The sequence below is a fragment of the Camelus ferus genome, chromosome 16 (genome assembly GCF_009834535.1).
Source record: "Camelus ferus isolate YT-003-E chromosome 16, BCGSAC_Cfer_1.0, whole genome shotgun sequence".
Lineage (NCBI taxonomy): Eukaryota > Metazoa > Chordata > Mammalia > Artiodactyla > Camelidae > Camelus > Camelus ferus.
Window position 1 is genome coordinate 29,971,787 of NC_045711.1, and position 25,469 is coordinate 29,997,255.

Below are 25,469 nucleotides of genomic sequence, written 5' to 3' on the forward strand. Positions count from 1 at the left end.
ATTGAGCACGTGTTACGTACGGCAGGAACGGTAGAAGAAATGGGAGGTGTGTACAAATTGGCGAGAGCGAGAGGGAAAGATCATATCCAGTAGTAGAATTGGAAAAGCTTCAAAGAGGGAGCTCCTTGGGCGCCTGGGAGGGAACTGGGGAAACCTGGGAAGGCTGGGAAGGAATTCTGGGGATGAAACTGTGGAAGAAGGCATTCCAAGAGAAGAAGCAGCACCAGGTGGGGAGGGAAGTTGGGGAGCATTAAACACGAGTGCTTAGGTAGAGGGGTGATGGGGGGAAAGACTAAAAAGAGTAGCAGGGCTCTGGTGTATGTAGTCAGGAGTCTGGACCAGATTCCATGGGCAGGGGAGACAGAGTGGAAGACTTTGCAGGAGGCAGGCGTATACTTGGAGCTGTGATTTCCAGATCATTTGGCAGTGATCAGGGCCTGGAGAGAAGCGAGGGGAAGACTGAGTTATGAATATCAGTTAAGAGGCTATTTTAGGCTCCAGGTAAGAGACTGAGGGTTGAGCTGGAGCAGAAAGAAAAGGAAAAATTTTAGAGGTGGTGGAGGTGAAAGTACAGGTTTTAGAAATGATTTGGAGCGGACGGGAGTCAAAGATGTCTGTGCTTTGCAGCCAGGTAACCTTACAAATGCTTAGTTTTGGAGAAGAATTAATGGGGGCCTCGACTCCCCATTGCCGATACAGCCCCAGCCTCCCACGTTAGGGGCTGTCAGAGAGTGTAACTGCTGTGTGTGTATTTGCAGGATCTAGTGCCAAAATTATCCCCAAAGGGCCTGACCCCAACCCACAAGGAACCCATAAATACAGGAGGCATCTACACCTTGAAATCAAGCGGGGCCGGGGGTGGGGGGGTCAATCGTATCCCTTCTGTTCCCTCCAGACAAGGAAATCTAGGTACCCAGGAGGTTCTTCAGACCCGAAGCTATACGGTCAGTGACTAGGAATGTGGGGGTGTGCCCACGCCTCTGAGAACCTTCCAGATCCTCCCTGAACCCTCTGAGTCACTGTCTCCCCTCCTTGCCAGAGGTGTTCCCTGCACCGGGCCAATTAATACCGCACCTCAGGGGCTCTGCCCTCAGGATCCCAGAAGGGACACAGGGCACGGGTGGGCACCTTCCACATGCTCTCAGCACCGCACTTCCCAGGAAGAGGACCCCACTTAGCCCACTGAGAGCAGCTGAGGTGCCGGCTGCAGGATTCCCATCCCTTCCCCACGCCAACAGACGCCCACTCCTATGTCCCAAGGCCAGACCTGCCTGAACATTCAAAGGGCTGAAGAAGCATTTTTCTCTAATGCCTCGAAGATAACTTGGCTACTGCTTAGTCTGCACATCGAAAGACCGCAGACAAGCTGCAGCGGATTCCCAGGTCCCGGGGATGATCCACGACCTCGCAGACATGCCAACGCATGCAGACAGCATTGTCTAGCAGAGCAAAATGATGCAGATGCTGAAGGGACAGTATGACATCCCTTGCTTATGGCATGTTCCGAGGGATGTGGTTCTGGCTAGCAAACCTGGCAGTTTCTACACTACAGGTGTGTTTTTGAAAACTTGTCATCTACCTGATCTTTAGTCTTTATAAACAGTAATAATAATTTAAAATAATGACCATCCTTGGACACCTAGTCTGTTGTTGGATGTTGTTACACTTAATTCTTATGACACACAGTGAGGTAGGTGTCAGCATCCCCATTTTCTGCAGTAGATAAACTGAGGCTCAGAGGGCTTAAACTACTATTTTAAGGCCAAGCCCTGTCTTCAGTCTTCTCATTTGCAAACTGAGTATAAGAGTATGTATGTCGCCAGGTGGTTGGAGGCTCATATGAGATACTGTGTGTATGGTAGTGACACCAAGCCCAAATCTCAAGGTCATCCTGCTGGAAAGAGGCAGGAGCAAGTCTTTGTGGCACAAAATTCTGTCCTTTTCTCCTGCTGCGCTCCTGGTTAGCTCTTGCTTAACTGTCAGGTATTAATGTCTGCGTTCTTTGACACGCTTACCTCATCCCTGCAGGGGTAGAACTTTGTCACTGTCATCATTGAAACCAAACCATGCCTTGTGTTTTGCTTTTGTGCCATTTATTCTTTATTTGGGGGAGTCAAGGAAATGTTTGTGCTGGAGGTGGGGGCTTTTGAGACGGTCCCTGTACAAGTTCTCCAGGTGAAGACTGCTATCCCAACAGACTGGGGTTTTGGAGGCAGACCAAGGGAAAGATTTAACATGAGTTAGGGGGGGAAGAAAAAACAAACTCTAATTTAGTCTGGAAATGAAAACAGGGTTTAATCAGGCACTGAGTGATAATGAAGATGATTGAGAAAAGGACCTGTCATGTTGACTCACACAGCCGATGAGACCAGGAAAGTGGTTTTGGTTTTCTACTGACCTAATAACTGTGGACATGAAGGAATGACTCTCTCAGTCCTGCCTGGCACCCGGGAGGTAGATGAGATGGCCAGGCTCCCCTCCCCGGTATGGTGTGTATGTGTGTGACTGTGTAGAGTGGGTGCTGACACCATCTCCCAGAAACAGGGCAAGCGTGCAACACATCAGAAGCGAGACTTGCATCTTGCAAAGGGCAAGTGATGGAAACACACCCAAAGCAGCGAGGGGAAGAGTGCTTGCTCCGCTCAGATAACTGCGATGTCTGGGTGTGATGGCTGCATCCAGGCGCTCAGACGATGCCACCGGGAAGCCTTGGGCCCTCTTTCCCCTGTCACTCACCTTTCAGTTCTGTCTCCTCGGCAGTGGCAACACTAGGCAGGCTTTCTGGCCACCAGCAGCTCCTCACTACAGTGTCCTGATAGCTGAGAATCCCAGAAAAAGAGGCTCACTGTTTTCTGGTGGCCCCTGAAAATTCTCCAGGCATCCTTAAATTGGCACAGCTTGGGGCATGGGGACGTGCCTGAATTACCCGCCGAGGCCAAGAGGATGGAACATTCCACCCAATCACAATCCATCCAAGCACAAAGAGAGCTTATTTGCCAGGTCTGGGGAGGCTGAAAAGGTGATGGAGAGGACATTAGATAGGGAGACAAAGGGAGGAGTGAGGGAGAGAAGCAACTCTTCGTGTTAGTTGTTTAATCGCAAAATTAACAGAAATGCATCAAGTAAGAAGTCAAAATTGCTCTTCATGACCCTCAAGGCCTCCCGTCATTAACAGTGTGTGTACCTCTTCTCACGCACAGCAAAGTGTTTGTGTGTTTGTGTCTATATAAGTATGTGTCTGACATTTTTAACAACAACAGAATACTCATGAGATCCACTCTACGAACCATACTGCAGTTAGGCATTCTTCCATGTCACTAAATTCAGAGCCGTCTCTTCCATCCCCCTGTCACGGACATTTGTATTTGCTCCACTTGTATCGTTATAAACAACACTGCGGTGAACACCCTCGAACGTACTTCCTCACGCAGTTGTGCAAATAGCTCTACTGGATAAGTTGCACCAATGAAATGGCTGAGTCATAGGGTAAACTCATTATACATCTTGAAATGGAAAACTGCTCTCTAGACAGCAGTGCCAACTATCCTCGTCAATAATGCAAGAAAGCATTATAATAATGCTACTTGACAAGCCTGTTTAAACCCTTTGGAGGTTTCCATTTTGAAAGGGTTTTGGCATTGTAAAATTCATGCAGATTACGACATAGGTTGGACTATAAAAGAGGAAAACTCTTTAAAAAGAGCGGTAAGTGGAGGGGTTGGGGGGGACTAGACTTCCCAGCAGTTAAAGTGTTTTATAAAGTTTTAAAAAGTTCAAACAGCATCACACCAAAACATGGCTAGACAGAACATGAAACAGAATGGAGAGCCCAGAAACAGACCCAAAGATAAATGGAAATTTATTGTGTGAAAAAAAGATGACATTTTGAATCAATGAAGTTTTAAAAAATGGATTGTTTAAGAAATGATTTTCTTAAATCTGGGGGGTGGACACATCCATGCCTGACACCTTTACTAAATAAATTCTAGACATGTCAGGCATTTATTTATTTTTTTTAATAATCTTTTTTGTTGTTGTCGTTGTTAATGGAGGTACTGGGGCTCGAACCCAGGAGCCCCATGTGTGCCAAGCATGGGCTGTACCAGTGAGCTGTACCCCAACCCAACATGTCAGATATTTAAATGGACAAGAATGGAACCAGAAGACACTAGAGGGAACCATGGTTTGTTTTGGTTTGGTTTTGCATTCCTGTCATTTCAAAGGGAGACTGGCTTTTCTAAGTATAACGTGGAAGTCAGAGCCATGAATAAAAGGAGTGGTCGTTTCAACCTTATAAAAATCGACATGTTTGCATGAAAAAAGATTATCCCTAAGTAAAGTCAAAAAAATGGGGGGGGCAGTATATTTGCAAATCATATCAGGGAAAAAGCTAATATTCTTGATATATAAAACCAATAAGAAAAAGATGAACAACCCAGCACAAACATGGGCAAAGGAACATAAATGAGTCTTGAACACATGCAGAGATGCTCAGCTTCGCTCCTGACAAGATAGAGCTGCACATTTAAAATACACGAAGGTACCATTTCTCACTTACTAAATAAGATTGACAAAGATCAAAAAGTGTAATGATGCTGTTGACAAAGCTTCCTGAAAATAGTTTCATATGGTGCTTTCAGGAAGGGGAGGTGATGTTGGCCTTGGAGGAGGGCAATTTGGCAACATCTGTTAACACTGATGAGTATACATACCTTTGACACATCAGTAACATTCCTAGGAATTCATTGTACAGACATCCTCCTGCACAGGGGAAACATCATATGTACAGGTTAAACGTCACAGCATCACTTGTAACAAAAGATTTCAAACAACCAAGATTTCTACCAAAAGGGAGTTAGATTAATTCTGTGATTCCCATACACCAGAATACTATGCAGCCTTGAAAAGTAATGAGAAACATCCTGTGTGCTGAATTGGAACAACTGCCAAAACCTATGGGCAAGAGAATAAAGCACGTTTCAGGACAGCATGGATTTTCTGTTACTCTGCCTATAAAAATAAAAGCAGAAAGAGATAAGGGGAAAAAAACCAACAACATCAGTATTCTCTGGAGAGGGGAAGTGGGTAGACTGGGGCACAGAATGAAAGGAAGATTTGTGGAATTAAAATTTTGGAACATGTATTTCCTGTTTCAGAAATAAATAAATACAATCAAGCATGTTGATATTTTTAAGTCTAATAAAAGTGCCATTCCTTCCAGGAGACAATTTTTGTGGAAAACTCCGGTATGGCGGAGGGTAAGGAGCAAAGTGGTGTTTACTCCTCCCCTCAAGGTCACGGGACTTGTAACAGGTTTTCTTTTTATTGATGAAAGCAACATCCATCAATACTTCATGCCTAGCAGGTGGGGAGAGCTCAAGGGGTAGAGCACACGCTTAGCACACACAGGGTCCTGGGTTCAACCCCCAGCACCTCCTCTAAAAATAAATAAATAAACCTAACTACCTCCCCCCTAAAAAAAATAATAAATCATAAAATTATACTGCTTCATGCTTTATTTTTGTGAGAACTTCTCTTTCTCTTCCTTTAAAAGTTCGGCTAGCCTGAAGACCAGGATGATCTCGGCTGCTACTGTGCACAGCCATCCCCTCCCCCTCCATATATGTATAATATATATTTTTAATATAGTGATATTTACTGCTGCCATATTGAGCTGCATTTTTAGAAATATGCCTTCTTTTCCCCCTTGAGTATCCCAAACAGGGAAAAAGAGCAGGTGACTGCTCTCTGCGTTCACCATTTTTCCACTCACAAGCACACACCGTAGTCAGAGCACAGGCCAGTGTGCTGCGGAACTGGCTCCCCTTTCAGGGTAAAAAAAACCCCAATTTGTAACATTTGCCAATTTCCATGGTGTAAGCTGCCCCACCAGGGCAGATTTTCAGCTACCTGTCCAAACCAGCCCCTGCCGGTTGTCCCCAAGGAACAAAAGGCACACAAGCGAAGTTTCCGACAAGAAATAAACTACTCTTGGCAGCTCTGCCTTGACCATTAAAAAACAAAACAAAACAAACAGAAACAAAACAGAAAAGCCCGCAGTGGGAAGGATCCCATGATGCCCTTTCTTTCCGCCCTCCGACGCCCCCACGGCCAGCCCTCTGTCCGGATTGTGACCCTGCCCCTGGCAAGGGCAGGAGAGCTAACCAGAGAGCCACGTGTCCCCAGCCCAACAGTAAGTGCAGACTCTTTAAGGAGCAATTTGTGCTCTTGCAGAAGTTACACTCAGTTTGCCACCCTTGTCCTCCGATTCGGGTGCTGCAGCCCCGACTGTTGCTATAGCTGGAGCCCATCAGCCATCAGCGCCACTGACTAAAACTCCCCCTCCTCCCCCACCCCTGCTCCCAAAACCCAGCCCAGCCTGAATCACCGTTTCTCTTTCCCCAGCTTCCCTTCTGTGCTGCTCTAGTTCAGGGTGACCAGCTCAGCTCAGGACTTTGCAGTCTCCCCAGCAGGCTCCCCAGAGAGTCGAGCAGTCCCATAGTTTTAGCCTCAAAGTAGCCTTGGGCATGAGAGCCCGGCCCAACTATCTTTTAAAATAAAAATCAATGTTAATAAAGTCAGGAAATGCTGGCAGGAGGCCTGCAAATCTGCTCAACAATTTGCCCTTCCCCTTGATTTTCGGAAACTACTAGATCTGAAGCAGCGTTAACATGAGACACTTCAAATTATTACTCAACTGGTTCACATCTCTCCCCATCTTCCCCAGCTGGGAGGCTGCCTGTCCAGACCTCGCTCTCTTGGTGGGGACATCCCAGCCATCTTTCTCCCTGCTGCTCTTGGAGGACAATGTCTTCAGATACTCATGCTCTCTTGCCTTCTCCAGAGCTGGGGCCGGGGGTGGGGAGTCTTAATATTGTCCTACGTCGACCCTGATCGCATCTGCATCGGCTTTAACAGCATAGGGCAAAGAACACAAATTGACTGCTATCTTGGTGGTGGTGGTGTTTTTCCAGCTTTACTGAGGTATAACGGACAAAAATTGCACACACACTGAAGGCATACAACATAATATTTTGATATATGCATGCATTGTGAAATAATCACCACCATCAAGCATTAAACACATCCATCACGTCGCGTAGTGAGCATTTGTGTGTGGAAGAAGGGCGGGTGTGTGGGGTGGGAACACTTAAGATCTCCCACCCTCCTAGCAAATTTCAAGTCCACAATGTAGTATTATTAACGATACTCACCACGCGGTACATTAGGTCCCTGGAAAGTATTCATCCTGAGAAACAGAAACTCTGTACGTCCCCCCATTTCCCCCTCCCTCCAGCCCCTGGCAACCACTACTCCACTCTGTGCTTCTAGGAGTTTGACTATTTTAGATTCCACCTATAAGTGAGATCTCACAGCATTTGTCTTTCTGTGTCTGGCTTATTTCCCTTGGCATCATGTCCTCCAGGTTCATTCAGGCTGCTGCAAATGGCAGGATTTCCTTCCTATTTTAAAGCTGGATCATATTCCCGTGGTGTGTACGTACCACATTTTCTTTACCCATTCATCCACTGACAGACATTTAGGTTGCTGCCGTATCTTGGCTGTTGTGAATAACGCTGCAGTGAACGTGGCAGTGCAGATATTTTTTCAAGATACTGGTTTCGTTTACTTTGGATGTAGACCCAGCCCACACAGGATATTTTTACATTCAAGTCAACATGTTTTAAAAAGGAGATTACACATTCTGATCAAAATCTGGATTTCCAGCTTCTCTTGACAACTCGGAATAAATGATTTCCCCGGGAAAATGTAAGTTTCATGAGAACAGAGAGTTTGCTTTGTACACAACCCTGGCTCCAGAAGTTGATCGGTGTCTAGGAGTCAGCCAGTGGAAATTGGAGGGCCTGGTCTTGGTAAGATGGCAAAGCTTCGAGTGTCTGAATCTATCCAAGCACACAGCCTATCCAAGGCAGAACCTGGGGTGGGAAGGCAAGTGGCAGAAGACCAAAGAGACAATGAGTTCAAACACCCAGAAAGAAAGTGGTAGTGGAGCTAAGTCACAGTATAAGAAATACAGATGCATTGTGGAAAACAGTATGGAGATTCCTCAAAAGACTAGGAATAGACTTACCCTATGACCCAGGAATCCCGCTCCTGGGCATAAATCCAGAAGGAACCCTACTTCAAAATGACACCTGCACCCCAATGTTCATAGCAGCTCTATTTACAGTAGCCAAGACATGGAAACAGCTTAAATGTCCATCAACAGATGATTTAGTAAAGAAGATGTGGTATATTTATACAATGGAATACTATTCAGCCATAAAAACTGACAACATAATGCCATTAGCAGCAACATGGATGTTCCTGGAGAATGTCATTCTAAGTGAAGTAAGCCAGAAATAGAAAGAAAAATACCATATGAGATAGCTCATATCAGGAATCTAAAAACAAAACAAAGCAAAACATAAATACAAAACAGAAACAGACTCATAGACATAGAATACAAACTAGTGGTTGCCAAGGGGGCGGGGGGTGGGAAGGGACAGACTGGCATTTTAAAATGCAGAATAGATAAACAAGATTATACTGTATAGCACAGGGAAATATAAACAAGATCTTGTGGTAGCTCATAGCAAAAAAAAAGTGACTGAATATATATATGTTCATATATAACTGAAAAATTGTACTCTACACTAGAATTTGACACAACATTGTAAAATGACTATTACTCAATAAAAGTTAAAAAAAGAAAAAAAAGAAATACAGATGCATAGGGACCCCGAAACCCTGCCCCCATGGTGCCACCTACCCATCGCGATCAGCTTTACCTCACTAGATGATGTATGCTAGCTTGCCTTGCTTTCCAGTCCAAAGGCCTCCATCTTTTCACTCAACCATCTATATATCCAACTTCCCTCTCTAGTCCTCTGATATAGCTGTCCCTTGCCTGCCTCTCTGAGTGTTCATATTGCCCCCAACCCAACAGCAGGCTCCAAATCTCCCGTTCAATTCAGATACCACCCATCTGAATGCAGCTGAAGTCCACTTTCTCCCATTGGAGCCTTCCTCTTCATCATATAATCATCTTTCCCTTCTCCAAAGGCATATTAGCCTGAAGACTTGTCTAGCCATCGACGGACCCCTGCCTTCTATTTTGCTCTGCTTATTTTATAGACATACAACTTGTCTCCTGCTCTAGACTCTGAACCTCTGTGTGGCAGTGGCATTGTTTTTGACTTTTTTCTTTTCACCCTGGCAGAAATGGCTCCTGAGCAGGACAAAGAGAAAATGGCTAATTAATTCTTCTTTTCTTATATGATGTATTGATTCATCCAACTCAGCTCCCAGCTCTACTTAAGGGTCTTCACCCTCATTCTTTTCATTTTCACCAATTACCTTCTCTCCTATCTCTGGATATCTTAGGTCAGGAAATACTGGGAAATACAAAATACAGACTTTTTCATGGGGAAGTGCACAAAGAGGCTCAGACCACTCCCTGAGATATCGGATTATCTGAGGTCCCTCATGTTACTCTTAACCATCTGCCCTTTTCCTTCACAGTGTTTGTTGTGGTTTGTCGTTGGGTATTTGCATATGTGTGTGTGGCATTGTGTAACTGTCTGCCTGTTTCGCTCACTAGACTGTAAGCTCTCGGGGGCCAGGAAGGCATGTGGCTGCTTTGGCATGTGGTATCCTGAGCACAGCACCAAGCCGGGGGCCTACTGGGTGCTTCGTACTCCTGTTGAATGAATGGAAGAGCGAATGGAGAGTCTGGACGAGGCGTTCCGGCAGGGCCGTTGCACCCTTGTCCCCCAACCTGAAAAACACAAAACCCTTCCTGCTTTTTCAGGCGACACAAGATGTACAAGGAGCAGCGGAACCTCACTTCCCTGGACCCCCCACTGCAGCTCCGACCGGAGGCCAGCTGGGTCCAGTTCCACCTGGGGATCGACCGCCAAGGGCTGTACTCGCGGTCCAGTCCCATCGTCAGCAAACTCCTCCACGACATGAGGCACTTCCCCACCATCAGTGCTGGTGAGGGTCACGGGCCAGGCGGGATGGCCTGACGTTCTCCCCGAGAGGCTGGGTAAACCGTCTCAGGCCGGGCTCCAGGATGGAATAGTAATGGGTTGATTCTAACACCCAGTAGAACAATAAGAAGAAAAACATTGAGGACGTTGATCTTTTTCCCTGTGAAAGAGAGCTTACAACGATGAGCTCCTCACAGCCCCGTAAGAGGCGCATAGGAGGTGTCCTATAGTTTACGGAGAGGTGATGGCTACCACTCACCTAGTGCTCCTTTTGAACCTGGTGACTCTCTCTTTTACACGGTGGTCTTATGATGTAACCATTATCATTGCCATTTTACAGATGGGAAAACTGAGGCTCAGAGAGGTTAAGCAACCTGGCCAAGGACCCAGTGGTGGCCCTGCTGACTCCAGGTCTGTGCTTTCAAGCACTTCGACAGTCTAAGGGACACACCGAGTCCCTTAGCAGACACCAAGCTAGCATCAGTTTCCCAACTAGGTGCTGCTGGAGTGTCCACTGAAGGGCTGGAGAGCATGGGGGCTGGACGGAGCAGGGTGGCAGACTGAGGCCAAAAGAGGCTTGGGGCTCGGCCCTATTGAATGACCAAGGGCCCCAGGCTGCCTCACAGTCTTCCCCCTCTGGCGTCTGAACCAGAGTCAAGGGCTCTCCGAGGAGCACGGCTGAACTTTCTCACCATCCTTCTCCTCTGTAATTCGCAGATTACAGTCAGGACGAGAAAGCCTTGCTTGGAGCCTGCGACTGCACCCAGAGTAAGTGGCCCTGGCCCCACCCCTGGCTCCACCCACCCCTGGCCCCACCCCCACCCTGGCTCTGGCCACGCCTCCACCCCACTCATTCTCTGTCACTATCCTGTAAACCCCAGTACCTGGCACACAAGTGAAGTTCCCACCATCCACTCCACGGGGGTCCTGGTCGGGAGGTGAAGAGCATGACTCCCGCTGCCTAATCTCCGAGCACCGGATGTGTCTCCCCACCCACCCACACAAAAGAGAAGGCATTAGAGAGGCGCTCTTGTGTAGGACCCAGCTGGTCAGCGTCTAGTCTGGGGACCAGCATGACCGGCGGCATCGGCGTCCTTGGAGAGCTTGATAGAAATGCAGAATCTCAGTCCCCACTCTGATTTTCTGAATTGGAATCTGGATTTTAACAAAATCCTCAATGGATTGGAGTGCATTTTCAGATTTAAGAAGCAGTGGTACAGGGCCGTGGTTCTCGGCCCAGCAACAGATTAGAGTCACATGGGGAGCTTTAAAAAGTGCTGCAGCCTGGCCTCCACGCAGGAGGTTTCGATTCAATTGCATAGGGTGAGGCCCAGGCATCAGAATTTTTAAAACCCTCCATGTGATTCTAATGCAGCCAAGGCTGAAACTCCCTGGAGTAAATGATTAGTAGAATTTTAAAAAAAAGAGGCATGAGATACAGCACTCTCTCCTCGCAGGGTGCTAGGACTGGGGTGCAGTCGTGCCTGGACACTGAAGCCCCCAGCCCATCACTGCCGGCCACAAGTAGCCTCATCCGTTTACCTCCATGTACTGAACACACATCAGAAATTTCCATGTGTTGTGCTGGGGCTCCCTTTTCTTTAGTTTGGCCCCTGCCATTTGCTATTTTGTGGAAGGCAAAGGTGGGGGAGGCATCGTCCAGGTCCTCACAGGGCTTACAGCAGGGCCTGGACAGGGCCAGGCGAGTGAGGCGCCCAGGACACATGTCAGGAGGCAGCACTCATGGTCAGGGCCGGGCAAGTGAACCTCGGGTTTCTAATTCACCCAGCCCCATCGTGGCCCAGGTGTCCAGTCTCAAATAGGAAGCGACCCCAATAAACCAGGCTCGTGTGATGTTATGGGTGGCGCAGTCAGAATCTCTAAGGTGCTGCTGAAGCACAATAAAGAATGTTTCCTTCTTAGGCAAACATCCTGGAGGGTTTTCAGGGAATGTCTATCTGGGGAAAACTGCCTTGTCTGCCCTTTTCCCGTAACAGCAGAAAAAGTCATACCTTGAGTCCCTGGACGCACTCTCCATGGCCTGATACGGTGGAATTTGCCCCACAGGCTTTGAAGGCAAATCCTAGTCTTCAGGGTCTCAAGTAAGAGCAAAGAGAAGGAATGGGCCGGGTTTACTGAATGAACAAAGGGTCACAGCCCGGAGCGCGGGCCCAGGAGCATCGTTAACTCCCCCTTCTCCCCATACAGTCGTGAAACCCAGTGGGGTCCACCTCAAGCTGGTTCTGAGGTTCTCGGACTTCGGGAAGGCCATGTTCAAACCTATGAGGTAAGTGACTGCCTTCCTCACCGCCACGCCCAGCTGTGGCCGCCCTGGGGGAGTTTGGGCCAAAAATTAATCAAAGTCGTCCAAAATCTTTTTAAGCCAATCATTTGTAGACTGCCTTTTGGGCGATCTGCCCAAGCATATAACCGTTTTGGTAATAATAATTAAAAATCGTAAGAGCTAGGTCTTTGCTAGTTTCCACGTTGCACACTTGGCATGAACTGTCATTGATTCATCAACCTTCTTATGAGCCAGGTGGTTTGGGTGACCACTTTACAGATGGAGACACTGAGGTCAGCTCACCCCAACCTCCCAGCTGCAAGCAGTGGGACCAGGATTCAAACCCAGGCGGCTGGATTGCTAAATTCACACTCTGTATAATTGATCCCCGCGTTTTTCCAGGGCTAGAATCCTCAAAAAGTTGACAGAGATCTACATAGTAATACTTGTTTTGATTGAAAAACTAGCCAATGAAGAAAGACTACTATGAAGTCAGTCACACTTTTAAATTAATCTCTATTTTATTCGTAAATAAAGCAAGAGCATGCCTTTAACATTTTGCAGTGCATGTATGTGGGCGAAATAATGTGTATTCAGTCTATGGACCGAGCTTGGTGTGCATATGAATCCGTGGCCCCCAAAGGGTCTGCAGCCTACAGGTGTGGGACTTCTGAATCAGGAGTGGTCCCCTGGAGTTGACATGCCCAAGAGAAAATGGCGCAGGAGAGGTTCCTGTCACCCAAGTCTTGCTTTCTGCCAGAATGGACCACCTTCCAGTGGAATCCCATTAGACTGACTTAGATTCCAAACCTTCCATCAACGGAGAGGCTCACTGAAGGCCCTGTGGGTGGGTCTGATGGTGGAAGGAGCGCTGAATAATGAATCTTAGTTCTAGTCCCTGCACTGCCTTGGAAAAGCACTTAATAAGTACTAGGTGCTTATAAAGAACTAAGTCTAGAAGAATTGGTCTGGGGTGGGGGGGTCAAGGCCCAGGCAGCCTTGAAAACCACCGCCATATAAGGAGACCTTCCATTTCCCATGTGAAAATCCAAAAACCTAGTTATTTGGTCAATTTAAATATATAACTTTTCAGAGATGTATGTGAAACGAGTGACTGTCTGCCTATATTTAATTTACTGATAAAAAAAAAACTCATATAAAACAATACAGAGACTTGGAAATCTTGCTTTTTTTTCCCTCCCAGTCTCACATTTCACCTGTCCTTTTTCTTTTTGGAGCAGCGTAAGGTTTACTGCAGGGCCGAACAAAGAGGGCAGGGTGGTTTGTGCCCAAGAAAACCCTGAACTCTGTCCAGAATTTTTGACATTGGTCCTCGCCATCGCTAGAGTCGAGTTTGGGGTCAAGGTTAAAATCAGTGTTGAATTCTCTTCCCGTCGCCACCACCAGGCTGTTTAAACCAGTTCAGTCGGGTAATAAAACCAGCATCTCTGTTGAAGGAATCTGTCCCAAACAAAATGAAGAAACTGAGAGGTGGGGGGAGCCTGTCATTTGCAGGACTATGCAGGGACTTAAATACAGAGAAACTCCCTTTTCTGAGGGACAGTTTGGGGAGGGGATCCCCTCTTATATCCAAGCATATAAGGTACTTTAAAAAAAAAAAAAAGCGCTCCTTTTAAAAGAGAATGACAGCAGAGAGCACACACAGTCAGTCCGGGCTCCAGAAGCAGGCACTCAGCTGAACACAAGAGCCATCATCACGCTCGGGCCATTAGAGAGTTTTAAATTATTGTCACGGTCAGTCGTGCACGTTTAATGTAGACTCATAACTGAGCACCAGTTAAGGAGAGGACACAGAAGGAACACTTGATATAGAAACAGGACGTTAAAGAGAAGCATAAAAATCATAATAAATCTGCAGATCCATGAATTGCATTCTCTGAGTGAAGTTCTCGTACGGCACACCAGGGTGCCTGTAGTTTTTAAAAACTGGAAGCTAACAGAAAGTGGATGAACTCCGTTTGGGGGAGGAGAAACTGCTCACTCTTGCAGTGTGTTATTTGCAAGAAAGCACATGAAGTAACAGCCTAAAACCTCTTCTCTGCCTTGTCAATGACAAACAAAATGCCAAAAGTGCTCAAGTTAACCAGGTTTTTTTTTTTCCTGAATATAATCCAAAAGCTTCCAACATTAGGTCATAAAAGCCATTTTATCTATGCTAAGGCCATAGCACAAAGTTTAACATGCATTTTATAAAATTTAGTCCAAAGCCAAAGTAAGTATCATTCTAAAATGTATTTCTTGAAAACGCAGGCATTTTTTTCTATACGTAATGTCAAGTAAATAGCATTGGTCCCCTTTTAAAAAGGAAAACAGAAACTTACCTGTGGGTGATGTAAATTATGACTATGATTTAGAGATTTATTTTAATGTAATACGGTCTGTACAATGAGAACTCCATCTGTGCTTCACATGCTCTGAGAAGCACTGATGTAGAGGAAAAATTATTTTCAGATTTAAAGTCACTTCTAAATATGCCATACGAAAATGAGGAAATGGCGTTTCAGAAAATTCTGAAGGGCATCCGAGAGACTGTATGTTCTTATGGATAGAATTTAAGAATTAAAGCGAGATTAAGTCACAGGGACGGTCCTTGCTGGCCCGGACTCTGGGCGGCAGTAGTGAGGAGAAGCGGGTCAGGTCTGGGCATACTTTAAATGTGGCTGCACCTTTTAAAAAAAGGAGTCTCCTCTTTCTGGGCAGCCCCTCACTCTGGTTTCCAGGACCCATGGCCGTTTCTGGCCAAGTGCACGGCACGCTTTCAATTTCAAGTGCCGTTTGCGTGCAGCATTCCGCAACATTACGTCTTCTCACATTTATGTTGCTTTTGCAAATGTCATGCAGCCCTACACGGTAGATTGTAAAATTATCTGAAGATCATCATTCTTCCAGTGATTACTAGCGTCAAGTCAACCTGGGGCCAGAAGCCGGGGTGCCCTTAGTTATTGGGAGGCACATTTCTGAATATACACACCCAGCCAATTCATCAAGACCAGGCAGGATGATGCTTTTCAGGAATCCATTAGAGATTTTTTTTAATGTATGTAAATAAACATCCTCAATGCCAGCCACCTTCAGCTCTCTAGCAGGACCCTTATTGCACAAAGACCCGGAATCTATCTGCTCTTCAAATGTCAGTCATGTGAAACTGCACCTCCAGGACCCTCTTCCTTTTATGAAGTCCTGTCTCATACCCCAGCTCTCTCAGTCCTTGGCATCTGGGTCTGCGCTCCCTGCGTCTGGTGTGTGAGCCAGTCCCCCGTCTTCTGTGTATCTGCAGAAGAGTGGATTTCTTCCCTCTTGACTACTGGGTTTTTAAAAGAATCAGCCACTGTCGCCAGAGCTGTTTGCATCGGAGACGTGGCGTTGGGGATGCCAACAGGACAGTCGATGTCCTGCAAGTAGCCCGACTCCTGCTACTGTGCAGCCTGGGTGGGTGTGGCAGGGTCTTCTCCAAGCCCAGGGAGCCTCGGGCCATTCCAGCATCACGCTGTGCATACAATAAAAGCATGAAAGCGTGTTTTCCTCTCCGTCTGGTCACGTCTGTCAGCTCTCCTCTCGGGCTTGAAGTCTGAGTCCAGGGCGTGATTCCTTCCTTCCTTCCAGACAGCAGCGAGATGAAGAGACACCCGAGGACTTTTTCTACTTCATCGACTTCCAGAGACACAACGCCGAGATTGCCGCGTTCCATCTCGACAGGTGGGGTCCGGCCCCGCGGGGACGGTGTTCACTGCCAAGGCCAACCCCAAGGCGGGCAGAGCCTCAGGGAGACCTCTCTGGAGTTCCTTCTCTCCAACACTTGCTCATATCCGCGAACTCCAGTGATGCCTTCACACCCAACACGTCCCATCCAACCCCATGGATTGAAAAACTCGAGGTCTTTTAATGTAATGAAAGGAATAACTTAGAAAGAAAATGAACCCTGCCAGGCAGCTCAAGTTTCCACCTGAACTGGACATGGCCCTTTGGCTCTGGTTTCCTGATTTAAAAGGAGGGAGAATGTGCCCACTCCCATTTCTCCAAAGAGTCTTACGATAGTAAAAGGTGAAAGTTCATTCCTAAACTTCCTAGCTCTTCCTGTTTGCCCGTCATTACTCCTTAAGGTGTGGTCTGTGGACTGGCAGCCCGGCTACCCCACCCCCCACCCCGCCACCTCCCAGGGAGCTTTTCAGAAATGCGGAATCACGGTCTCACCCTGGCTCCACTGAATCAGAGCCTGCATTTGCACAAGATCCCAGGTGACTCGTGCACACTGAAGCGTGAGAAGCTCTGACCTGGAACACAGCTTGGCTGGTGGGGAGCTTTGCCCAGGAGGCTTGATGGGACCAGGATGCCAGCCCCTTTGATGTAGGCGTGCCCTGGGCATGGTCGATTCAGCCCTGCAGAGACCCTCTCAGCTGGGTCTGGTCGGCAAGCCCAGTCCATTTCTAGTGGGCGACCATCTAACTCCCTGACCCGCCCTCAGATCTGAACAGGGCTGCCTCTCTTTCAGGATTTTGGACTTCCGAAGGGTGCCACCAACAGTGGGGAGGCTAGTCAACGTCACCAAGGAAATCCTGGAGGTCACCAAGAATGAAATCCTGCAGAGTGTTTTCTTTGTCTCTCCAGGTAGAGTACTGGCCAAGGCAATATTCTGGGTCTGAGAATGTGGTCTGACCGGTAGCGCCACCCATTACTGGACACTCCCGCCCTGGTCCAGCTGAGCGTCACACGAGATGAACTGGGGGCTGGAGATGGTTGTACGTGAGACGCTAACTAGCCTGTGTGAGCCCTGAACGCTAATGCCAGCCTTTCTGGAACCAGGTGTAATCCATTCAAACAATGACCGTTCTAATCATGTGGGTGGGATGCCGTGAGGCTGGGCCCCATGCTTTCTCTATGCTGAAGCACGTGAAAATTGGTACCCAGGATGCTCAGTTTAATAGCACTCACAAGCCCCTAGATCTGGAAAAGGCGATGTTTTCTTCTTCTGCCTTTTCCCAAGCTGTGAATTTAGGGTTTCCCTTCCCTCCTGGTGGACTTCGTGGGGCAGGAAGATGACATGCCTCCTTCTCTTACTGTTCTCTCCTCCGCCCTCCTCCAGCCAGCAACGTGTGCTTCTTTGCCAAGTGCCCATACATGTGCAAGACGGAATACGCCGTCTGCGGCAACCCACACCTTCTGGAGGGCTCCCTCTCCGCCTTCCTGCCGTCCCTCAACCTGGCCCCCCGGCTGTCTGTGCCCAACCCCTGGATCCGCTCCTACTCGCTGGCAGGAAAAGAGGAGTGAGTTGGCCCCCTGGCCGCGATGCCATCCCACGTCCCTGAGAGTGGCCACAGTCCCTGTACCAGGGACTTGTGGCCAGCCAGGCGCAGGTCCCTGAAGCTGCCTCAGTCCCCCTTTGCCTCATCGCATATGGGTCCTGGGCGTCTGTTCGGCCCCTTTAGTTCACGTGTTCAGTTATAAAGAGCCCATGGTGTTCTCAGCACTAGGGGATGCTGATGCAAAAGACACGGGCTCCCCCTTCAAGAAGCCACACGGTCCAGGGGGTGGTCAGACAGCAGCCAAATGGTGAAAACGCAGTGCCACACTTGCTGTCGCACAGAGACAGCCCCCAGGAGCCCACAGGAGGGACCCGGGTTCACTGAGGAAGCCCCGTGAGGCCAGGACCTCCTGGTTGTTCCCCCGGGGCCTGGCACACCCCCGGGCACAGAGCAGGCCCTCCCTTAATATCAGGTGACTGAAGGAGGGGGTTCCTCGATCCAGAGTCCCCAGTTGTGGTGGGAGGAGAAGGAAGCAGGCAAGAATTTCTGGAGGGGGTGCCGGAATTCAGGGACTTGTGAAGACTGAGGGAGAGCCCACCAGACGAAAGGGGGCCTGGGGTGAGGGCTGCAGAGGAAGCAGGTCCCTGCTTCCTCTGGTGTGAGGTCAGTACAGCACCCAACAGGGCGGACACTTAGCATACGGGTGGTGGAAGGCCCCAGGCCCTCCTCACCATGTGGAATCTGCAGCGCCTGTGTGTCCCTCCTCAGGGTCGTCCCGGGTGCACCCAGGACCCCCTGTGTGCTGAGGAGCTGCCACCAGCCTGGGGCAGGACCAGGGAGCCAGGGATTTGGGGATGCGAGGGGGCCCCCAACACCTTGCCGTCTTGGCTTTTCCAGCCCCAGGACTTCTTCTCCCCCTCAGGTGGGAGGTCAATCCACTTTACTGTGACACCGTGAAGCAGATCTACCCGCACAACAGCAGCAACCGGCTGCTCAACATCATCGACATGGCCATCTTCGACTTCCTGACAGGCAGGTGCCCCCGCGCAGGGCCTGCGGCGGTGGCAGCGGGCTCCATGGGTGGGCTGGGTTCTCTGTGATCCCGGACTACGAGGACTGAATAACCTCCCAACAGTTCCTGGGGACAGAAGCTAACATGCTCCCCTCTTTGGAGGGGACGTCACTCCAAGGGCAGGCACCCAGCCCTGCCATGAGGCCCGGGTGGACCTCAGATCACAGGTGTCGGACTGAAGTTCTCTCTTCCCTTCGCCAAGTGAGAAGGAACCAGGGAGGGAGGGAGGAGGTGCACAGTGAGCGAGCAGCAGAGGGGAGGCCTCAGAGGGGACCAGTCATCCCACCTTCAAGTCCCTCGGGGGCTGGGGAGAGGCAGCCACACACACACACACGCTTCCATCTAAAGTCAGACAGCAGCCTCCCCCGCTCAGTCGCATGCCCTTCGGGAGGCTGACCTGCTTGCCTCTGTATCCCGGCCTCAGCTGAAGCTCTTGGGCAGGTGAGGAAGGCCACACATCCATGCAGTGTATTAGGATCCCTGGCGGGGAGCGGGGGGGGGTGGTGGTAATAAAAGCCTTAGATTTGGAAGCAGCCCACGTTAGGGTTTGCTTGTTCAGCTTCCTTCTCCCTCTGCAATTTCACCAGTAACTCTGGGGGAAGGACAGCTCGTGGCCCTGGGTTCAGACTCCTGTCCCTGAACAGCTAGCAGGCCTCCATGCCCTGGAGAGGCCAGGAACAGATACCCACTGGCCTGCTGGCCCAAGCTCCAACGTCCCCCCTCCTCTACAGGAAATATGGACCGGCACCATTACGAGATGTTCACCAAATTTGGGGATGACGGCTTCCTTATTCATCTTGACAATGCCAGAGGGTAAGTGTCCCGACACCCTCCTCCCAGCCACCGCGCCCCTCGTGCAGCCGCTCAGGGGAGAGAATGAGGGGCCCCACTGCCAGGTTCCCGGCCTCCTCGCCTGCCCTACTTGCTCTGTTGCCTTTTTCTCGACCTTTGCTAAGTACCGCTTGATTCTCTTCTGGCCTGAGAGCACGTGTGAAACACTGAAGTCTTCTATGAGTTCCTGGAGGCAGAGCACAGGCCTCCTCCTCCCTGGGGGTCTGGCCCAGGCCCCCTGGAGTTGGTGAATTAATGAATGAATGATGCTTGGTTTTAACATCTTGGGACAGAGGTTTTTGTGACCTGGTGGAAGGGCTGGAGAGGCAGCTGCCGTGCTCCATGGCATTTTACCCCAAGCTGTGATTCAAAAAAAAAAAAAAAAAAAGGCAGCGACAGCAGAGGAACATAACGTTAAGGAGAGGAGATGCTTGCCACCCACAAAAACCTGTTTCTTCTCGTAGGTTCGGACGACACTCCCACGATGAAATCTCCATCCTCTCGCCGCTCTCCCAGTGCTGCCGGTGAGCTTTCGGTTCAGGGACAGGTCACAACTGTGACACTTCGTCCTGCATGCCACCAAGCTCTGAAGGTCCTCATCCGTCTTCCCTGGTCTAGGACGTGGGTGGGGGGAATGAGAGGAACGACCTCATTTCTTATCCTACAACTGCGGGAGCTGCCTTGGCACTGCTCGCACTCCCCCTCTTCTCAGCACAGGATGACTCAGGGTCTAATCTTTTAAACCTTTCAATCGCCGGCTGTAACCTTTAACCCACTCAGAGAATCACTCACTTTTGCAGAGCCTGACAGCCACGGGTATGACTAATCAGACCTACGCTTCCCATGAGCTCATAAGTACTCTACTCGATCACCATCTAAGCAAGACCCTGATTAAAGCCCCATAAAGCTGTCCAGAGAATCTCTCTCCTACGTCCATGCCTCTCCACTGTTCCAGCCCGGCTGGGCAAAACTGTCCCCCTGCTCAGCTGCCGTTTCCAGAGCTAATTAGGTATTTGTGATTCACTCGCTGCGAAACCATCTCCATTTCCGGCTGGAAAACTCAGAGCAGAGACTGAGCCTTCTTGAGCTAACTTCAGTGTGCCTCCCTCCTCACGGCCCTTCCTCTCCTGAATAGGAATAGGCAGGAGCTGTTTATGACAAAAGTTGGGACAATTAAGCTGCTTACCCATCTGAGCCCGAGTCAGATTCCCACATAAAAAGAAATCAAAACCTGAAAGTCCAGGATGGTCCTGTCCCATTCGCATCCCCGATTTTGGAGTCTTGACGCAGAGCAGAGTTATAAAGTTGGCCAGGAGCAGCCTGGAGCCCGTCAGTACCTACAGGTGTTGAGGTGACAGACGTCATCGTTCCACCTCCTGGGAACGTCTCTCATCAGCTTTGTCTCTTTGAAGAGTCATTAAACATCACTTCTGTTTGGATTCCCTTAGAAACGTCAGCTGCGTCGGTCCAGTAGCCACACTGTGTGGCATTACAGATGTCACAGCACAAAAGAGATCGGGAGGCTCTTGACCAAAAGGAGACCAGGCAAAGGATGTCACCTTTCATTCAGTCCCTTTTTACCTGGTTTTCACTGAAGGCACTAGGAGAGAAGGCTCTCAAAATACCAGCGCAAACAGCTGTTTGTGGGGAAAGAAGCAAGTTTGGGGAAGTTTTTTTCTTTACATTTACTTATTTGGTTCCTATGGCTTTGTCCTTTCAGAATAAAAAGGAAAACACTTCTGCACCTGCAGCTGCTGGCCCAGGCCGACTACAGACTCAGTGACGTGATGCGGGAGTCGCTGCTAGAAGACCAGCTCACCCCAGTCCTCACAGAGCCCCACCTCCTTGCCCTGGATCGGAGACTCCAGACCATCCTGCAGACAGTGGAGGGCTGCATAGAGGCCCACGGGGAGCAGAGCGTCGTAGCCAACGGCCCAGCAGAACAGTCAGCCCTGGACTCCGGCCAGGCTCACTTGACAAGCTAAGGGCTGGACGGGTCAACTTTCAGGAACAGCACCTGGAGCCCGCGGTGGACTTGAGTGCGGACCTACTTCCTCACAGCCCCCATCCACGCTGCGGGTCCTGGGGCGGGAGCGCGTGAAACAGGTGCGGCCCCGGGATGATTCTAAAAGAGCAAAGGAAGTGGGATCCACTAAACTTTCTTCCTCGGTGCACGGCCTTGGCTCCCTCTTGCCCAGGAAGCTCTGCTCATCAAGGCCACAGACCATCCCTGAGCCCACTGGGAAGTCTGGATACGGAGCAGGCTTGGAAGCCTGGTTCCCAGAAGCGAGTATTAACTGTAACGAATAAAATTAAAGGACATCAAATGGACACCTAGCTGACCCCTCCAGATCTTTATTATAGCTACAAGGATAATTCCCGAGCCAGATAAAATACCTGACATCTCACAAGCAGACAAACAAAAAATCCAGAAAATGGTAACTCTCAAACTGGTTCAAAGTAGACTTCACACTTTGTATTCATATTCCAATCACTGTGGCCCAATCTGATTACAATTATCCCTATTGACTGGTCCCCTAAGGTAATTTTTCAGAAACATTACAAGAGGCAAAAATCACATAGGGACCTGCTCAGAATATCATACAAGGGATGTTTTAATCTGAAAAGTAAACGTCAACAAGTAATATCAAAGTATGTCAAAATTAGCATCCAGTAACAACACAAGGGCAAACAAGGGCGGGCTTGGCGGTCGAACAGTGAAAGAATGGGTCCAGCAGGTACGCGAGCCTGGACCAAGGCAGGAGAAATGCCAGGGCTGGCTACGGGCCACCAACCAGGATCCTCCTCCCCATACGATCCAGGAATTGCCCCCCACCTGTCCCCAAGAGAAGCTGGGGCCACCTGGAGAAGTCTGACACCCTTAATGCCCCTCCCCTCAGCTGCTTACTCAGAAAGGACGAAGTCAAGTTTAATTTCCAAGCCTCCCTCAAACGTGGGTATTATCAGGGATTTCCTGTCTCTTCCACCTTCTCCCTGCTGACCTGCTGATGTCTGAACAGGGGGCTTTGTTTCTTACTCCGTAACTGGTGTCTGAAGACACACATGACAGGAATGCATTCTCATTAATCAATCAACAAGTAAAAATAGCTGATTTCATCAGATCAACCTTTCTAGTAAAGTCCAGAGGCTCAAATACTGGAAGTATGAGTGGGGCTGGAAGAAGCTGTCATTGAAGTGGGTACCAGGTCAAGAACTAGAGACGCCATCCACGACTTCTGCAATGTGCCCACAGACAGCCCAATGGGGTAAGTTATGAAAGTCTTTCTGACCCACCCCGGCACCCCCATTACTCATCCACTGCCCCGAACTTGCGTCTCCACGGAAGTAGCGTCACTACCACTTACGGAGTTCCTCCCACGTGCGAAAAACACAGGTTTCCAGTCCTCCCAGACAGACAGACAGAATCCCCTACACCTCCATCGTACCTCCAAGAAAACGAAATCTCAGAAAGATTAACGAAAATCACAGAACTTGATGATTCAAAACTATTCCAAAGCATTCTTTCCACTGGAACACAGAAATCCAACAGTCTCTCACCCAGTTTATGAAGTTGTATCTGCTTGTGTGAAAACAAAGATCAGCTCTTCAATAGAGGAACCTTAATCCCAGAGACCTGCGTTACTGAGCTGACCCTACAGCAGCTCAGGGCTTCCCACTTCAGGAACTGCTTCTCTCACTCCACGCCAGTATTTCCTTTTGGAGGGGGGACCAGGTAATTACACACAGAGGAATGAGAGAAGAACATTCAGGCCGAGGCATTCAAAGAACAGCACAAAATGGTCCGAAATTCCTAACTGCAGAGCCTCAGGAAGGTAAGTCAAGGTCCCCCTCAAACCCAGGCTCTTCTGTGACAATGGCTTCATTTTCAAATGGCCCATCATAAAAATGCTGGCGCACTTTACAAACTGAGAGTAACAGAACTGAATATGACCACAGTATGTTGAGTACCGGATACCTAATTATTCACTTACCTTAAACATGCCATTATTTTTTCACTGATACCAAAGTTAAGACTCTCTCCTTCGACAAAAGTACCAGAAAGCAAAAGACTCCAGCCTTAGAATGATCAAGTTCCTCCAATATGTTCATTTTGGACTACTGTTCACCTCTTCGCAACATAAAAACTCTCCTGTTCCTAGGTAGAAACTTTTCATGCTTCCCTGTCACTACTACTAACGGCAAACTAAAAAATCAAAGGGAAGTGGACAGAACAGGAACTGGTGGAGAAACGGGTTTGGGGGAATTCATTTAGCCTTCCCCAAAGTCAGGAGGACAACTTGACTCTGAAGACTAAAAAGTAGTTGACTCTCTTACTTGTGGAAGTTTTATGGTCGGTAAATTCACCACGGACACTCAATTAACCAAGACAACCATTTGCCGTGAGACAGGGTTTAGGTTCCTGTGAGCTTCTGGTTACATTTTTGTCAAGCAGTCAATACACAACCTTGTTTTATGTGTTACGGCCTGTTAAAGACACCTTAGTTAATATATATTGTTGCTTCATCAACATGGAACTCGTGGTCAACAGCACTGTAACTCATGTCTGAAAGAAGCTATCAAAACATTTCCCTAAAGACACATCACAGCCTTCTCACCCTCAGGAACTCTAGCCAGGACTTCAGCACTACACTTGGCGGCCACAGAAGGTACAGAAGTGCAAAGAAGTGGTACTGCATAAACCCGAAAAGGGCCATCTGATCCCAGCACGAGCCAAAACTAGAAGGCAGAGCGTGCCCTTGTCCGACCTCAGCTGCACACATGAGTGTCGGGAGACTAAACTCTTCATCACTCCGCTCCAGTCCGGGAATGACTGTGAAAGTGCTGTGGCTGTTGATTTTAGGGTTACAAATTTTAACAAACAGGCAAATTCGCAACACTGACAAATGCAAGATCCATGAATAATGTGGATCAACTGTAATTCATCTTGAAGATCAACAAAGATGACTAAAAAAAAAATGTTCTCCATCTAGTGGTGACTTTGAAAACCACAAAGCTACTTAAGCTAAATTAATTGGCAGAACTTTCAGCAAAATGAAAAAATTATCCTCATCAGTGGTTTCGGTTTTAGGTAAGGGTCAGGAAGAAGTCACAGCTCGGATCATATGTCAACACACAAATTTTAACTTTGTATGTACACAGCAATACCGATTTCTCTGTGAAAGCTCCATAGGGTAAGAAGGGAGAGATTGAAGATTCTCCCTCTTCTACTTTTCTCTCTACAGTCTCTACTGGTAGCTATTAGGATGGCTACTTGGGGGCCACGTTAAATGGTGATCTAGGCATTACTTCTCGATGTTGCTTTATTAGCTCATCTAGGAATACACTGCCAGAAAATACAGAAATACAAAAAGGGTTCAGCCATTACTTTGTGGCTGGAGGTAAAGCGGTATTAAGAAAACTAACATTATACTACTTCAATTTTAAAATGCCAATACTTAAGTCATTAAAAAACAAAAAGTGATTTCATATGAGCCAGTGTTTTAGAGGGAAAATTAAACAACCAGTACAGTCAACCCAGGAAAAATTTTAGTTATATTCTGTTGTGACTCAAAATGTTCCAACTCCAGTGGCTTGAGGGAGGGGATTACTGAATCTGGACAAAGTGCATGTGTTATAAAGCGGTAGAATTATCTCCAACTTCACTGGATGTAAAGAAATTAATTGCAATATACTAATGAATACAACGTAATCATCCCATGCCTCAGAAATCTGAAGAATAACTGTATCAGAAATGACTTTATATGTGCAAAATATAGAAGCATACCTAAATATCTGAATGCATATGTTAAACCTGAACCAAAAACTATGCTGATCTAGAAACGGTATTTCCCCGTTAAGGCTGGGAAAGATTCAAGGCCAGAGAACCAGTCTGTCTTCAATAAAAAGGAAATCTTTGGCTCTTGATTTAATCTTTTCCTTCCATTACTCAGGAAACAGGTCTGCTACATCTCAATTACCCTTTAAGTAAGGCTTTTAGATTCATTCTTTGACAAACTGGATTGGAA

The 25,469-nt window shown here is 48.2% G+C and overlaps 1 protein-coding gene across 2 annotated transcripts in view; it reads left to right on the forward strand.

Annotated features, from left to right (window-relative positions):
- FAM20A (FAM20A golgi associated secretory pathway pseudokinase) overlaps nucleotides 1-25,368 on the forward strand; it is a 43,554-nt gene extending 18,186 nt beyond the window's left edge. Inside the window, exons 2-11 of one of the 2 annotated variants that reach the window (XM_032456992.1) lie at nucleotides 9,815-9,999; nucleotides 10,713-10,763; nucleotides 12,204-12,282; nucleotides 15,904-15,996; nucleotides 16,790-16,905; nucleotides 17,381-17,561; nucleotides 18,463-18,572; nucleotides 19,344-19,425; nucleotides 19,908-19,967; nucleotides 21,164-25,368. In XM_032456992.1, coding sequence (XP_032312883.1) covers nucleotides 9,815-9,999; nucleotides 10,713-10,763; nucleotides 12,204-12,282; nucleotides 15,904-15,996; nucleotides 16,790-16,905; nucleotides 17,381-17,561; nucleotides 18,463-18,572; nucleotides 19,344-19,425; nucleotides 19,908-19,967; nucleotides 21,164-21,428 — 1,222 coding nt within the window. In that variant the 3' untranslated portion in view covers nucleotides 21,429-25,368. Of the gene's footprint in view, nucleotides 1-9,814; nucleotides 10,000-10,712; nucleotides 10,764-12,203; nucleotides 12,283-15,903; nucleotides 15,997-16,789; nucleotides 16,906-17,380; nucleotides 17,562-18,462; nucleotides 18,573-19,343; nucleotides 19,426-19,907; nucleotides 19,968-20,243; nucleotides 20,453-21,163 lie in introns of those variants that run through there. The other variant, XM_032456993.1, reaches the window with a different exon arrangement.
- Nucleotides 25,369-25,469: the final 101 nt, after the last annotated feature.